At 53.4% G+C, this 16,074-nt stretch overlaps 1 protein-coding gene across 1 annotated transcript; it reads left to right on the forward strand.

Moving 5' to 3' along the window:
* Positions 1 to 5,032: 5,032 nt before the first annotated feature.
* LSCM1_01741 (uncharacterized protein) lies at positions 5,033 to 6,694 on the forward strand (the record flags this gene model as incomplete). Its single annotated transcript, XM_067319341.1, has 1 exon — positions 5,033 to 6,694. The coding sequence occupies one exon, from the start codon at positions 5,033 to 5,035 to the stop codon at positions 6,692 to 6,694; it is 1,662 nt and encodes a 553-aa protein (XP_067175890.1).
* Positions 6,695 to 16,074: the final 9,380 nt, after the last annotated feature.

Genomic DNA, 16,074 nt, shown 5'->3' on the forward strand with positions numbered 1-16,074 from the left:
TAGAGGTAAAGGCAGTGGGGGGCCCTTTTCGCACTTCAGCTGTGTTGCTGGCGACGCAGTTCGAAACTGCACCACGAAAAGCTCGAGTGAGACACCCAAGCATCCTTACGAAGTGGTGTCTCAGGACTCCGACTTCTTCATGTACAGGAAAGGATCGCCTGTCACCGTTTGTGCCCACCTTCCTCGTTTGTCTAGAGATAAAGCGACATCCTCCCAACCAACCAAGCGCAGCGCTTGGTTCATGCGAGTTCAGCACCAATGAACCGGTGCCAGATTTCGCACAGCAGCAAAAGAGACAGCAGACGAAGACGCCCTCGAGATCATGAGAGCTTTTCGGGTGAACTTGATGGGCCCTCGCAGAGAGCCACTTCCCCTTATAATGATGGGCTGGCTTGCTTTCTTGGAGCTAATCCTCTCTTCATCTCCCTTCCGCTCCCTCCCTCTTGTTTCGCATCGCGTGCACGCTCTGGCATCATCAAAATCTCACTCTGCATGTGTGCGCCTGCACCGACACAATCTGTCGCTTCTTTGTTGCGCCGTCCCCCCCCCGCCCTCACCCACTCGCGCCTCATAGCCGCCACCACCACCACCACCAGCACACACACACACACTACATCCGTGCACAGACGCCCACTTACGTGTGCGTGGATCTGCAGACTTTGCACATCAAAAAAAAACGATAGCTTTCATATTTCTCTATTTGGTTGCTTCCTTTTTGTGTTTATCTCTTTATCACAAACAGACGCCTGTGCGCGTGCGCTAACTCCACTTCCCCTCTCATCACCAGCTCCTCTTTGGATTCATCGCCCTTTCTTCTAGAGTGCATCTCGTTCCGCCCCCCCTGCCTGCCTCTCTTCATCTTGTCCTGTTGACATTTCCTTTCTCTTTTCTTGCCCGCCTACGCCGAAGCTGTCCCTCACACTCCCCTCCTGACCTCTCTTTCGCTGTGTCTCCCTGTGCTTGTGGGCGCGCACCCTTTTGGTCACCATCCCCCCTCTTCTGCCCACCTTCCCCGTCCCTCTCTCCACGCCTTCCTTGTGCTTTCATTTTTCCACTTCCGGTTTCGCCCCCTCCCTCTCTCCCCGCTCTCTCCCCTCGCCTAATCCCTCTTTCGAAGCTCTCCTAGGTGCCTGCGCTAGTGCGCCCTTTCCTCCTCGTGCGCCCTTTGTTTTCTTCCCTTTCGCGGTGCCGGCCCATCCCAAATCGTGCGTGCTTGTCACATCGACGACTCTGAACGTGCCAAAGGGAAGCGGGGCGGAAGATAGAAACGAACAAACACACACACACAAAATAAAAAGGGGGGAAGACACCGTCTGTTTATTCCCGTCTTTGAATCTTTCATTTTCTCTCTTTTCCATTTTCCCCATTTTTGTTGCCGATTTGTGTTCTCTGTGGTCGGTTCGCTTCCTCCCGGATCAGTTAGCTCTTCCTTGAATTGCTTGCATTTTAGCCGCCCATCTCTTCTTTATTCCTTCCCTTCGCGCGCTACGGTTGCGCTTGAGTGTCTCTGTGCGTGTGCTTGCCGCTTCGCGTTTTTCCCGCTCGTCCCTATACTTCAGGGTGGCCCGGCTGACTCGTTTACACTCTCTCGCTGTTTTTGCCCTTCACTCCGTTTCTGTGCCCCTCGAAGCCTCTCCCCTTTCCTTTCGTTTACTGTCCTCTCTCGTCGGCATCATCATCAATTGTTTCGACCTGCGTTGCCCGACGGCATTCTTAACCCTCATCATTTCCTAATCACTTTCCCTCTGCTTCACAGAACTCATTTTTCGTGGTCCTGGGAGAGGCGCTCCGCACGACTGGTGTGCCCGTGTGTGCATCCAACGCCATCCATTAGCGATCGGGAGCACGCTTGCATAGCCGCTCCAGGGTAGGGAAAGCAGAGAGGCCATCACGAGACGACAATTGTAGATGCGACTCCAACGAAAAAGGAGCGCCAAATCTTAGAAGCGAAGCGAAGCGCAGCTGCGCGCTTTTCCTCGAGTTTTGGGCGTCCGCGTATCGCAGTGCTTGCTGCACGGAGCCACACACACACCCACTCACACACACACACACGCAGAAAAGAAGACTAAACAACACTGGTATGAGAAGGGGGTATCTCTTCCCCGCCTCTGTGTGCACTGATCCAAACGAAGGAACACAGAAACACGTATTGGTGCTCGTGCTATCGTCGGTTACCTCCTTTTCTTTTTCGACCTTTTACCTCGCGAGCCCACGTTTCTGCGGGTAGTGTACGTAGCGCTGCACCTCACAAGCAGCACGTGTACGTTGTAATATATATATATGTCTTCCCTTGAAACTGCCTCTTCCTGATTCCTCCTTCGTTTTCGAATCCCGCTGGCATCAGCGCCTTCGCGGACTCTCGACGCTCTCCTGTCTCTTGTCCACGCCCACGTCTCTCCCTCGCTGGTTTTTGTCGGTTCCCTTTTCGTCTTTGCTCTTTGTTTTTCTGTTGTTTTGCATTGGTATCAGTCGAGTGTGTGAGCGCGCTTTTTTCTCTCGGTGGACGCACTCACCTGAGCTGTCTTCTTTTTTTTTTTTGCCCTTCTCTCCATCACATACCCTTCTTCTCGTCTTTTTTTCATATATATATTATAGTTGTCGTTTGGCTTGGTTTCTTCATATATCTAGTGCACGTGCGTGCGTGTGGGTGCTTCTTCTCTTTGTGCATGGAGGGCCTCATCAGGCATATATTTTGAACAGAGAGAACAGCAAAGAGAAACGAGAAGGACAGAATCGGCTGGCTGATTAGTCAGATCTGAAGGTAAGAGCGAATAAGCGAGACGGAAGGGGATCGTACATCCGTAAAGGTCGAAGAGAAGGCGCGACAGCACAGAAAGACGCTGAAGCTGTCATCCACTGCCGCCTCCCCTCCCCTCCCCTCCTTACCCCCTCCCACACGCACATATACCGAAAAAAGGGGAAAGATACATTGTCTACGAGAAGAAGGAGTTGGCAACGTACGCTCTCATCAGCTTCCGTGTGAGGTAAGACTTGTCGCCTTCAACAAGTGCAAACGAGTGCTTGTGTTGTCGTTGCTTTTAATTCCGCGGAAAATAAGCGAAAAGACGGGAGTAGGAGGCATTGCACCAATCGAAAGGAAGGAAAGGGTCTTCATCTCGCTATCCCCCTCTCTGTCTGTCTATATATATGTACCTCTTTTTCGGCGAAGGCACCCCTTTTCGCACGTGACTTTCTTCAACGTCGTTACGCGCTCTGTATTTTCGTTCCTCCTCGAAAAAAAACTTGAAAAAAAGAGAGCGCATTTCTCCCTGCTCGTACGAACAAATCTCAAGGTTCTTCACGGAAGGTGCTCGCCGCTTCTGGCACTTTCACAGCCTTTATCGCTTCTTCTTTTCGTCTTTATCAGTCGCGCACTCGTTCATTCGTCCCTTCACACGTTTTCCTGCCTGTCTCCTTTTATCATTTTCACCGTCTGCCTGGTGTCGCGTCATTAGCCTTCTCAACACCTTCGTTTCCTTCCTCGTTGAGTGCGTGAGTGCCGTTTCCCTTCAAAGGAAATATATATATATATATATAAAGGAAAAAAGGGCATCGAATAGCGCACATAACTTCTCTGTGCCTGTTTCCTTCTTGCCTTTCCCCCAAGGCCTTTTTGTTGTTCCTCGTCGCCTCCCCTCTTCCTCCCCTCTTCAGTTTTCTATTTTGGCACGTTTGCGCTCTCTTTCTCTTTGTGTCTTGCTGTTAACGAGTTTAAATTGGTGCTTTCTGTGCTCTCTTCCTTCTCTCCCTCCCCCCTCGCGTGTGGAAGCGTTTGCTTTTCTTCCGATTGTGTTTTTCGTTTCCTCCCGGCCTTTTCGGAGGTTTGCGTTGCCTTTGCACTTGACTTATTGTCGTCCCCCTCTCTGTCTCTCTGCCTCCTTCTCCTTTTTATTTCTCTCTCGTTCAGCCTTGCTCTATGTCGGTGTACCGTCACCGTTGCGTCCTTTCCCCTCCTTATTGCTGAACCCGTCGCTGCATTTGCTGTGCGTTGGGAACGTTTTCTTTTGCTTGCGTCCCTCGTCCTTCTCCGTCTCTCTTTCTAACGCTCCCTCTCCCTCTCCCCCTCACCCACCCACCCACTTGCCACCTCGAGATCACGCATTTCCCCATTCCCCTCCCACACTCGTCAACGCTACTCCCCATTAGCTGTACTTTCTTTCGGGTCTTTTTCTCGTTCTCTCGTGTCTTTTTTGTCATAACTCTGTTCGCAGCCTCGCGCGTTCGGGACTTTTTTTTTAGTCGTACGTCACTATCAGGCCTGCGCTCCTGCAACCATTTGTTTTACTTGCCTTGTGGAAAGCCAACAGGAGGCAATCTGCCGCACACGAATCGTGTGTCCTCTAGCGCCGTCTTTCCCGCCTGTGGGGCGAAGAGAGTCGAAAGCTGAGAAACCACACAGCTCAACGACAAGCGTTACCTAGCGCACGCAAAGGTGATATCCCTCGCTTTCCCTTTATTATCTGTCACCTAACCCCCTTCTACTACGATACCGAAGTAGTTGAACGTGGCCGGTCCTCGCAAGGCCTTTTTTTAATTATTATTATCCAAAGCGACTTTCAGTGTTCTTTCTTGCCGCGAACCTTCCACACACTAATTTTTTCTGTTGTCGTTGCCCCTCCCGTAGAAGTTTTGCCACCGCGTGGATTTGGCTCGGCATCTTTCATCTATTGTTGTGCTTTCCCGACGAAAGGTCTGCCGTCTGTTTTTCTTTTGTGTGTGTTTTTTGTCGTCTATAATTGTGCCTCTCAGTGCTTTTCCGATCAAGGGTGCTCATTGCAGTTGCACATATCTGACAATAATCTCTGTGGGTGTTTCTTTTCTCGCTCTTCCTCTTTCCCGATCTTCCTCCTGCTGCTGTGGAAATCTGGACAACGTCAATTCGCTGCTGGCACACAAGGACCCCAGTCTGCACACCGGGACGCACGCTGCGTCACGAGAGGAAAGAAGCGGCAGCACACACGCACAGACGAGACGGCAAACGTCCGAAATAACGGCCTTCATCAAGCTTGCACAAATCACTGCCGTGAGCGTCATGGAGGACCTTTCCGATGATGACCTTCGCACCGGCGCCCTTAACGACCCTGGCTTTTTTCTGGACATTGAGGACTATGAGGACGTGGCAGTTTCGACTGGGCTGGCAACCCCTGCGGCCGTATTCGAGTGCCAGCGGCAGCCGCTGCAACGGAGCGCGCCGTCAACCACCTCGGGCGAGCAGGGCACCGGTGTGCCGAAGCTGGACGTTGCGGCCCTCAGAAAGTGTCCTCTCGAGCCGAACCAGAACCCAATTAACGGACTCATAGCACAGGGTACGTCGAACTCGCCAACCTGCCTCTCGCGCGATCATGGCCAAGAGCGCACGACCAGCAACGTTTATATGATGGGAACGGCGCCCTCGTCGAGCCAGGCATCGTCCCCGCAGAATACGTCGCAGACGTTCTCGCCCTTTAATGTGTATGCCAGCATCGCTAATCCGCCGCTTTGTGCGCGCGCGCTGTCGTTTCGCGACTTTTTGAACAAAAAATGGGTACCGTCGCACATCGAGAATGAGGAGTCTACTGGTATCTTTGTCGGCCAGCTGCCCAGCAGCTACGCGGAAGAGGACATCGAGGCCCTACTAAAGGCGATCGGACATGAGCGGGGCAAGATTGTGCAAGTGCGCGACGTCAAGTGCCACAACCGAGATCGTACATGCGCATTCATTATGATCAATGCAAGCGCCCTTACGGCGATCCTGGACTTCACCAAGCGGGTGTTGTGCGATATCAACTGCGTGTGGATCGTCGAGCACAGTCAGGCTGCGCAGCTGCCCCCGTTTATTCAGCAGATGCCTCGCGAGCAGCTGCGCGGAGTGCCCAAGGCCGCACTCGTGCTCAAAAAGCTCACGCCGCAGTCGAAGTCGCGGCACTCGAACCACAAATCCAACGTTGTCACGAGCCCGAACGCTGGATGTGCCGCGGTGCAAAGCGGATTGCTGAGTTCGATGCAATCCACTATGGTGAGCGCGCTCTCCCAACCAGTTTACTTGCAGCAACAAGGGGCCGCCGTGTCTACCACGACCGCAGCCGGCTACGTAGATGTGCCGACGCTTCAGACGACGTCTCCTTACGCCGCCTCGAGCTATATTCAGGCGACCAGCGTGAACGGTATGCCGCAGTTCTTGGGTACCAGCACGTTTCAACCTGGCGCGCCGACGGGCGCGTTCTTCTCCCCCGGCCGGATTACCCACTGCCCAAGCTCCGTCTACGCGATGCCAATCAGCAACGGGGGCATCGCCAACATCGAGGTCGCGAATCAAATGATGCTTACGGCATCGCGCTCCTTTGCAGAGCTTCAAAGCCATCAGCTTAACATCACCCCGTCGTCTCCATCCATGAAGGAGCCCAGCGCAGCACAACCGAAGCCGACCACGGTTACGCTACAGCCAGCCCTCCAGTCGGAGCACTGCAGTTGCGGGCAGATGCTTCTTCTTTCACAGTACCCGGAGCAGGGTACGTGCGCCAAGTGCCAGAGCATCATCTCGCCGAATGATATCGCCTACTGGTGCGCGTCAGGTCACATTGCCGTATGCGCAAACTGCGCCATAAAGTCAAGCAAAGTCCCAGGCGGACAGGAGACAGCAGGAGGGCACCGTCTGTCTGCGGGCTCGAAGTCGAAACGTCGAGGCGCACATCTCACGAGCCACTCTATCAACTGAGTCGCCCGCCGCGCTTTTGAGTCCCCCCTCCCCAAAGGCAAGTCTCTACTGAAGTGGAGGACGGCGGGGCGGGCGAGACGGTGCTTTTTCTCCTTTCATGCTGGTCCATACGTGCCACAGTACATGCGCTCTCTTAAGAGGGGGTCTGTGTCACTGTCCTTCGCCCCTCTCCCCTCCCCTCCCCTCCCCTCCCCCTCTCTCGGTCACCCATTCTCTCGTCTTGTGGAATTCAGTCACGTGCCTGTCTCACGTTGATGTGATGCCGTGCTGCTTTCCTCCCTTCTTCCTCAGCCGAATATGCAGCGGGGAATCTTTCTCTTTCCGCATCCCTTGCACCTTGGACGCGGTCCGCTACACTACCGTGTATGCAGAGGTGCTATAGAGCGGGAACGACGCTTTTTCTCTCTTGTTCATCCTCGCTGTCCTTGTCCTTCGGCTGCCCTGTTCTCTGTCCCCTCGCCGCCTTCCCATCCCCACTCCCCTCCCCCCGCATTCACGTCCGCTAGGTGTATACCTCAAACATTAGGTGCCCTTCACCTTCTTCTTTTCGTTTCTAAATACGCTAACAGGGTCCCTTTTTTGAGCGCTTCGAGGTTGAGCGCCTTCGTCGGCGCATAGACCACCCCCACTGCTCGGACCCGTTGTGCTTCCGAATGCCACCGCTCCTGCGCCAAACGATTCGGGGCAGACATGCGCGCTACGTGCTGTACACCATCTGTTCGTACGTTTCTCGGCGCGGCTGTGGCCAGGCGGTGTCCCTACCGGCTGGCATCGACTCGGGAGCGGGGCCGCGGCGCCTTCTGACCTTCCGCAGCCAACAGCCGCAGCGCCAAGAGGCTGCAGCCCCTCCTCTGCTTGCTCCTATTGCGCTGAGTGTGAAGCGGCGGAGCTGAGGCTGAGCCTGCTGCAGGGGCGACTGGACCGGCGAGGACCCCGAAGGTGCCCAGTGGCTGTTGCTATCGGCCTGGCGACCATCTGCTGGAAGCGCGCTGCGGGCGGCTACCCTGGTGGACGCTTGGTGGCGGCGGGGCCATGCCCAGGAGCGCGGCTGCGGGGCTCGCGAGATGGCAGGGAGCCGAGCGTGAGGCGCCGTGTGCCTGTGCCGCCTGGCGATGGCCCCGGGCGGGAGCTGGTCGCGCGCAGACGCCTGCGCACTCGCGGCCCCGCCCCCTCCGCCTCGCATCCGACACCTGGTGGGAAGGCGCGGCGCCGACCGCGCGGTATGCATGCGAGGAGGGGAGGTGGGCAGGGCAGCGAGGGGGCAGGCCCGTTGGACGGCCGCGTCAGCTGGACGGCTGCGGTGTCGCTGCTGCTGCTGCCGCGCAGCGGAGGAGGCGGGGGGAGCCGTGACTGTATGTGCATAGACGTTTGGGCACGGCACGTCGCGAAATGGACCCGAGGGGAGGGGGTCGGAGAAACGTAGAAGAATAGGGATACGAACTTCCGCCTCTCTGATGTTTTTTTATTATGTTTTATATATATATTTTTGAATGTGCCGTCTGCACACAGCGACTGTTTTTCTCTGTTCTTTTTTTGTTAGTTTCTCTGCATTTGGGGATTTCTGTTTTTCTTCTGGTGTCGTTCTGTCCGTTGCCGTGTGCGTTTTTTTTTTGGTTTGTGGCTCTTTGGTGCATCTTGACTTTTTTCTATGATTCTGTGTGTTATTTGGTTCAGTTCATTTCTTACAGTTATGTGCGAGGCTCGCGTTCGTTCCTCTTTGAAGACATCTTTTGCACTCTTCTCCTCCCTTTTTTTGTTCAGGCTACTGTTCCGTTTCACTGCATGAAGACTTATGCGGTGTTTTTTTTTCTTCCTTTCTTTTTTCTCATGCCTGAGCGTATTCATTTTTTTTTTATCTCGTCCTTGTTCCTTCTAGTTTCGAGCGTTTGTATCGCTCAGCTCTCTTAATAGTCATCTTCACGGCTGTAGACAATGGAGATGTAGTCGCTGTTTTTTGTGGTCCATGGTCGTGGAATGGTGTCTGAAGGACTGCGTTTTCTTTTTGTTTGCTGTTGTGTGAGGTTCGCTACCAATACTGAAGTCTTATTGCACCGGTATATATATATATATTCTCCTATTGCGAGTCTTCTCCCGCCAACCGCAGCTGAGACCTTTCGATCAACATGCCCGTGTAGGTGTGCGTGTCTCCGTTTTTTCGGGCTTCCTCTCCACTGCTCGTGCGTGTGCAAACACTTCACTCCTGCATTCCTCACCGAGTATCACAGCCCCTCCTCCCCCTCGTCTTTCACGCATGCTCTCTCTCTTAATTGTGCCTTTAGTGGCTGCTGCTGGGACTGCTTTGAGGTGGTCAACCGTGAAAGGCCGCCTGCACCCTGCCGGGGGACGGAGAGCGGAAGGGCGAGCGAGCTTCGAAGATGGCGACGCAGCGCAGCGACTAAAGGGAAAAAGTGTGTCGGGGCTCGTCACGCGCTCTAAGGCGTGGTCCTCTCCGAAGAAGCAAGGCTTGAACGAGAATGACGGCGGTGAGACGAAGCGCAACGGCGGCACGTGTAAGGCGTGACGGCAGTTCAGAGACGCTCCCAGTCTTTTTCGTCTTTACCGCGGCCGTGCCCAACGTGCGCCTTAGTTCGCTTTGGGGTTTCATGACCTTTTCCTCCCTTTCTTGCATTGCCACTCATGATTCCGAGAGCCGGGGTAGTCGCTCCCGAGACGTGTGGTGGCGGCGGCTCATAAGCGTGCTATGAGGATCTGCCCTTGTGCGTCTATTCTCCGTGGCTGGTAGGTCGGCGGCTCTCGTTCTTTAGGATGGCGTTGCTTCCTCTTCTGGGGTTCTTCCGTTTTCTCGTCGCCTCGCTCTCTTCTGTGCGCGCGACCCCCTATTCCTTTGCCTCCACGCACATACATGTATAGATCGCGAGCCACTACTAGTTGGAGGAGGGGGTGGGGAGGTGTCGAAGGCAAGGGACGATCAAAGAACTACGCACCTGGCAACTTGAGATTGTCGTTTTCGCCTTCGCCCGTTTCCGTCTAGATTGGCTCCCCCCCGTTGTGCTTCCCTTAGACAAGAGAACAACATAACCGTATCACCCATCCGGGGAGGGGGAGCTCACCGCTTGCGCTCATTAGTCTCTCCGTTCCTCTGTTCTTTGTCCTTACCCCCCGCAATCTTTTTCGCCTTCCGGGTTCACCTACTTCACTTTTTTTTCTATTTTGTCTGTCGCGTGTGCTTCCGATGCCCTTGAAGGGTGTCATGCTTGCTTGTTATCTTCCTCGCTTCTCCATCCGCATGCCTACTCCTCACTCGTGGCGTGCGCGGCGGCGCTCCTCCCTCGGCTTCGTCCTTTTGCTTGATTTTATCTTTTCTCGTTCTCTCACACTCTCTCTCGATGGAGTCGTCTTTGCCGTGCACGTCTGCCGCTCTTTGCTTTTGTAAGGGATTTACGCTTTTTTTTTTGTGTGTGTGGGGTTCCTCTTATTTGTGTGCCTTTCAATGATATATATATATATGTATGTATGCCGCGCCCCATTGCCATCGCCGGTATGCTAGTTCGTTCCTCGAACGTTCTTTGCTTCTCTGTTCGCTTGTTGGGTGGTCTTTGGGTATGTCTGCTACGCCTCCGTTTTCCCTTCTCGGTTCCATCTCATCAGCGTTTACGAAGGCTTCTCCACACAATTGCACTCGAAACCAACGGCGTGCATGGACCTTGGCACGCAAAGGGGGAGCATGGAGTTCGCGCAAACGAAAGAGAAGCGAGACGTCAGCTGCCCTACGAAAGGCAATGCCCGGGACGCCTGTGCACCACACACCAAACAAGCGTGGGCGCCTCTAAGCGGCCCGCGTTAGTACCCGAGCATCTTGCACCTACGCACGAAACCACTCTGCTCTACTTTTTTTTGTACGCTTTTTTTCGTTGTTGGCGCTTTACGTTAGTCCGCCTTCGGCGCCCTTCCCCGTTGCATTTATCAATACGGCTGTGCGTCTCATGTTAACTGACCCCACTGATGTTCGCCGTCGCTTCATCAAACGACTTGAGCTTACTTTTTTCGTTGGAAATCGGTACAACAGAGATGTGCGCATCCAACTCCTTTACTTTCTGTTTCCCTCCCTGCGACTTCTTTGCTTTCTCCTTCCGCTCTGTCGTCTCCTCTGCTCCTCTATTGTACGTGCAGCTCCGTGGCTGTGCTTTCACCTCTCTGTTGCCAATTCCGCCCCTCTCCCGCCCCTGCTGCGTGTGATGGAAAGCGTTAGTCGCAGAGACAAACAGAAGTATTTGCACGCATCCGTGCACTTTCATCTTCCTCACCTCTTCTTCTGTTCTCTTGCGTCCCTGCGCGCATCTGAACGTTGGTCATACGATCAGCGCGTGTGGGTAGGTAGGGCAAGAGTGCTCGTGATGAGGGGTGCAGTGCTGGCTAACGCGGACGAAGAATTTGCTGATGTTTGTGCCTTTGCGTTTTTGATAAACGGCGGTTCGTTAGCTGCCTCTGTATTATCTCTCTCCACCCTCCCTTGGTTCTACGTTTTAATATACATTGAGCCGTATGTATGTGCATACATGCGTGCGCCTGCGGATGTACTTCATTTTCGGTTCTCTTCTAAGGCAGTGCTTTTTTTATATGTTGAATGGAGAAACCGGCACGCATCATTATCCCGTTTCCGCTCCCCTGACTCTCTCTTTTCTCTAACGTCTTTTTCTTCTGAGATGTTGTGCAGCATTAATGAAGACACAGTGTAGAAAATCCTGTGTACGTATTCGTCTAATATCATCTCTGTCACTGTTTCCACTCCTCCTTGTTCTGCTTGTGTGGCGTCGTCTTTCATCTCCCACCTCTTTCTCAGTTCTTTTTTTCTTGTGCTGTATCGCTCGTCGTCTGCCAATGCTCTGCGTGCGCGCGTGTACTCGGTTGCTATTATTATTATGTTCGTGCTATCTCTGCTCTGTTTCATGCTCGACGATGCCTCATCACCTTCCTCCTTTCTCGTATCTCACCCGTTTCCTGCTTGCGTCGCTTTCCCTTTTTCTTTTTTTATTTTCGGTTATATTTATTTTGGCTGCCCCTGTCACTGGTGTGTGGCTGGGGCCGTCTGGGAAACGCGCGAGGCAGAGACTTAGGCGAGGCCAAACATAAGGAAAGATGTGCTTAGGGAGTTGGTGCTTTCACTCTTCTGTGCATGCGTCATGCCTGTGTGCGTCCGAGCATTCGAAACGGTGCGTTTTGCCTCTGCGTACGCGTATGCGTGTGTGTGTGTGTGCAAGGTAAATAGCGGGGCACTCATCGTGTAAGTGTGCACGGGATCCTGGAGCCTTCATTTTTAGTCACGTCTTATTTTTCCTTCCTGCGTCCTCCCTTGCGTTCCGACCACCAAGAAGGCTGTGCCCGCGTCCGTTGTGGAACGCTCGAGTCTGGTGGGACGAACGGCCAGCCGCCATGCCTCGTTCCCTTCTCGGCTTCGTTCCTTTGCCATCTCCTTCTGTCCCCTTTATATATATATCCCACTGCCGCAGCCTGGATGAAAAAGCTCTGCTCATTTTATATCCATCCCGCTGTTCCCGTCGTTTCCCACTCTACCTCTCGTTGTTCGCCTCTCTCTGGACGCACATGCTTCTCTCTTTTTTTTTCTGTAGCTCTGCTCCTCATCTTTTTCATCCTTTGCTGAGTTTTGTGCGCGCCGTCGCGGCAGGATCTTTTCCCTTGATGCCGTCTGTCCTCCTCAATCTATGCGAACGCCCCCTCCACGCGACGCCCAAACCTTTTTTGTTTTTCTTTTTCGCAGCGTTAGGCTGATCTCATTTTCGCGTCGTTTCCTTTGCCTCTGAGCAAAATAAAAAGAGCAGGAGTGTGTGCTTGTGTATGTGTGTGTGACGACGAGGCTACAAAGATGATACGGAAACCCTTGCGGATATGCACTGAGCTGACTCATGAAAGGGCAGCCGTGCAACAGCTTTTGGAATGACGCGTGCATGTGTGACCACAGACCTAACCTAAACTGTAAATAACATATACTCCTGACAGGAGATAGCAACGATGCACAGGATAGCCTATCTACCTTTGCGCAATCACGCACTTCACTATGCGCGCCATCTCTCCTGAAGGTAACCTCACGAGCGGTGATGAGTATACCGTATATGTGCATGTGTGATGCTGATCTTTTCTCTTCAACAACCCACTCATTGTTTTCCAGCGTCTTTTTTTTTCTCGCTTCCACTCCGATTGCTGTTTGGCCCTTTCCCCCCCCCCCTCTTATGGATTGTGAGCGTGTCTGGGCATGTGCTGTATACCGTCCTCGTCATGAGCCTTCTGCTACTCTTACGTTTGTTTATCCTCCACTCTTGTGTACCCCAAGTAGGAGCGCACCGTCGACTGTGCTGTCACTTCCCCCCTCTCTCTCCCTTCCTCCCTCCCTCTTTGTTTCACTTGAATGCTGTCACTCATTCCCTCTCCCCGTTTCTTTCTCCCTTTGTCCCTGATCCTTTTTTTTCCTCTTGGGCTGCGCCATGTACGCGTGTGCCTCACCCTCTTCTTTTTCCCGGCGACTCTGTCTCTGACTGTCTCTGTCTTCCTGTCTGTCTGCCACCCCTCCCTCTTCGGTGAAGTGAGCGTCTCTACCGGTGGCCCCTATGGAAGTCTCTTTGGCGCTTCGGATGCCCTTCTTATTTCTTTCTTTGCTCTGTGAAAGTGTATCAGTAGGGCTTTCCCATAGCCTTCGCGCATGGACAGTGAGTCGGACACACCAATCGTACCCCCCTCCTCCCTCTCTTGAGCGTGGTAATAAAGGGAAACACTTAACACACCTTTCTATGTGTGCAGTTATGTGTGTGTGTGTGTGTCGCTCTTCGTCTTTTCCTTTCTCTTCCCTCCCTCTTCCTTCGTCCTCAACCGTCAACGCACTCCATGACGTTCCGTCGGTGCACTGTGGGCCGACTCCTTTCGGACCTTTGCTGTCTATCACACGCTTTTCCTGCTGCTCCTTCCGGTCGCTCCGTGGCATATCATGCAGATTCAGCAGGCCTTCACCCTACGCAGCGAACATTCATCCGCTTTTACCTCCCCTCCCTCCCCTTCAGTTGCTTCGTGTGGGTTTTTGGCTGCTCATCCATAATCTGCCAGCACTGAAGCGGTCGCGCACCGTACGTCTGAGTATGTTTCTGTCGGTCTCTGCGTGACGGAAGCCTTCCTCTCCCCTCTCCGCCGCCTTTCCCTCTTTTTTTTTTCGCTGTTCGCGCGGCGCTTTCTCTTTCGCGGTGTACTCGTTGGGGGAAAGATGCTGCGATGAAAAGCTGACATGTGGACAGCGGCGGGTGGGGTCTCATTGCCGCATCTTGTTTTTTTTCCCTGGTGACGCACTGGAAAGGGGGAAAAAGGAAGAGGAAGGGAGTGGGCCGGGGAGATGGACGGAAGACAAGAGGACGGCCGGCACAACCTTTACGTTTTACATAGACGTTAGCTCCCTTATCGAGTTTTTATGATCAAAATCAGTTGACTGTGCTGTTGAATATGCTCTACAGTCCGCCTTAGCCTTACTGACCCTTCCGTCGCACGGATCGTGCTCAGCGAGTGGTACGAGCAGCTCACGATGTCGTCCACAGTGCGAAGGAGCACGCCCACCTCTCTTGCGTCGCGCACCTTGGGCCGCGTGGACGTTTCAGTTGCTCTTCGGCTGCTTTTCAACTGTTCCTGCACAGCGGCGGCTCTGTATGTGTTGTGTGGAATTCAATTATTTCCTTTCTTCTTTTTCTCTTTTCCCGCTTGCAAGGCGGTGTAACTCTTACCCCTCACAACCCCCTCCGCTCTCCTTCCCTTCCTCCCCTCTACGACGGAGAAACGCCATGCCTCGCTGTCACGGGTGTGTGGGGTATGCTGGAAAGGATGCCGTTGGTCTTGGATGAAATGTCCGAGATATTCTCGTCTTTGATCTTTTTCATTTGCGCTTCGCTTGCTGTTGGCTCTCAACTCTGCACCCCAAGTGAAGCCCATGCAGACCCGCCTTTCTCTCTCTCTCACTCTCCTCTTCTTAGAAGTGCGGCGTCTTCCCCCCTCTCCTAGAGCTGTTTGCGTCTGTCATCTCTTCTGCTTCTGTTGTTGTTGGCTCTCTCTCTGAAAAACATCAAGTGAAGGGCCGTAGGCTGACACCTCATGTGTTGCTTCTCCCCTCCCTCTCTTTTTCTACCTCCTCTGTATTGATTTTGTTTCAGCTGGACTCGTTTAATTTTATTTTCGTAAGTCGTTGCTCTAGGCCGTGGTGGTGGATACCATTGACAGAAATTGTATGCTGGCGTCCTCGCTGTTCCTCGGGCGGATCGGCTTTGATGCGTATGATGCAAGCCCCGGGTCGGACACGGGCCGATCGGAGCATATGGGAGGATGATGTGCGTGGTAGCCCTGCGGAGGTTTTCAGTGTGCGACATCTGAGCCAACAGCACCTCGTGAATTCTCTCGTGTACTTTTCTTTTTTTGTAAACGCTCCGCTCCTTCTTCATCCCGAGAACCGTGCTGGGGACGAACGCCGACACCGCTGTGCTGTTCTCTCATGTACCGTCCCGCGTCTTTACGTCGCTTTACCCGGCCTTCTGCATGCTTTGAAATCTTCTCTTCTGCTTTCCTCTCATCTTCCATCTGGAACGACACCTAAACACCCACGTAGCTCTACACACTCACATACACATACAAAAAAGTCATACAGTGCTTGATCCGACTTGAAATCCTGCGAAAGGCAAGCACGCCCCTCTCTCTCCCCCCTCTCTGTCCTTCTCCTTTGGCCCCCCTCTCTCTTCGTAGACAGCTGCCTGACCGAATCCTTCCGCGACTTCCTGTTTTGTATGTTTTTGTCCTTCTCTTTCTTTTTTTGCTGCCGATGGGGCTGCCTGCGGTTATGAAAGAAAAACACGAAAGAAGGAGAAAGAAGAAAAAATGCGATGGACGAGAAAAGAGTGACTTCGCTCAGATGAAGGGGCTCGCAGTGCCGGGTATGTGCGCGTGTCGCTCAAGGTAGCATACGCGCTCCTGTGCAACCCCCCCTCCATATCGCCCCCCACTCCACGCACACAAAGCCACCACGTTGGCTACGACTTTCCGTTGCGTATGTTCTTCCCCCTCCTTTTTACCTCCCTTCGCCCTTTTTTTGAGGTTTCCTGCTGCCTTGCACGCTCGAAAGGCCTTATCCCCCCCTCCCTCCTCCTCCCTCTTCCATCCCCTCCTGTCTCATCTCCAGCGTCAGACGCATCGCTATGCGTCCTTTGATAGGCACATGTGTGATGGCTTCGCGAATGGCAGCGGTGCTTCTTTTTTTTGCTCAATAGTGCCATTCCCTCTTGTTTTTTTTCCTTTACATCGCTTGTGTGTCTTCCGCTGTGATCATTTTGTTTGTCACCTCCGTCACGTGTTCTCTTTTGTTTCAATGGTGTGTGCCCGTGTGTGTA

Source organism: Leishmania martiniquensis, chromosome 32 (assembly GCF_017916325.1).
Source record: "Leishmania martiniquensis isolate LSCM1 chromosome 32, whole genome shotgun sequence".
Taxonomy (NCBI): domain Eukaryota; phylum Euglenozoa; class Kinetoplastea; order Trypanosomatida; family Trypanosomatidae; genus Leishmania; species Leishmania martiniquensis.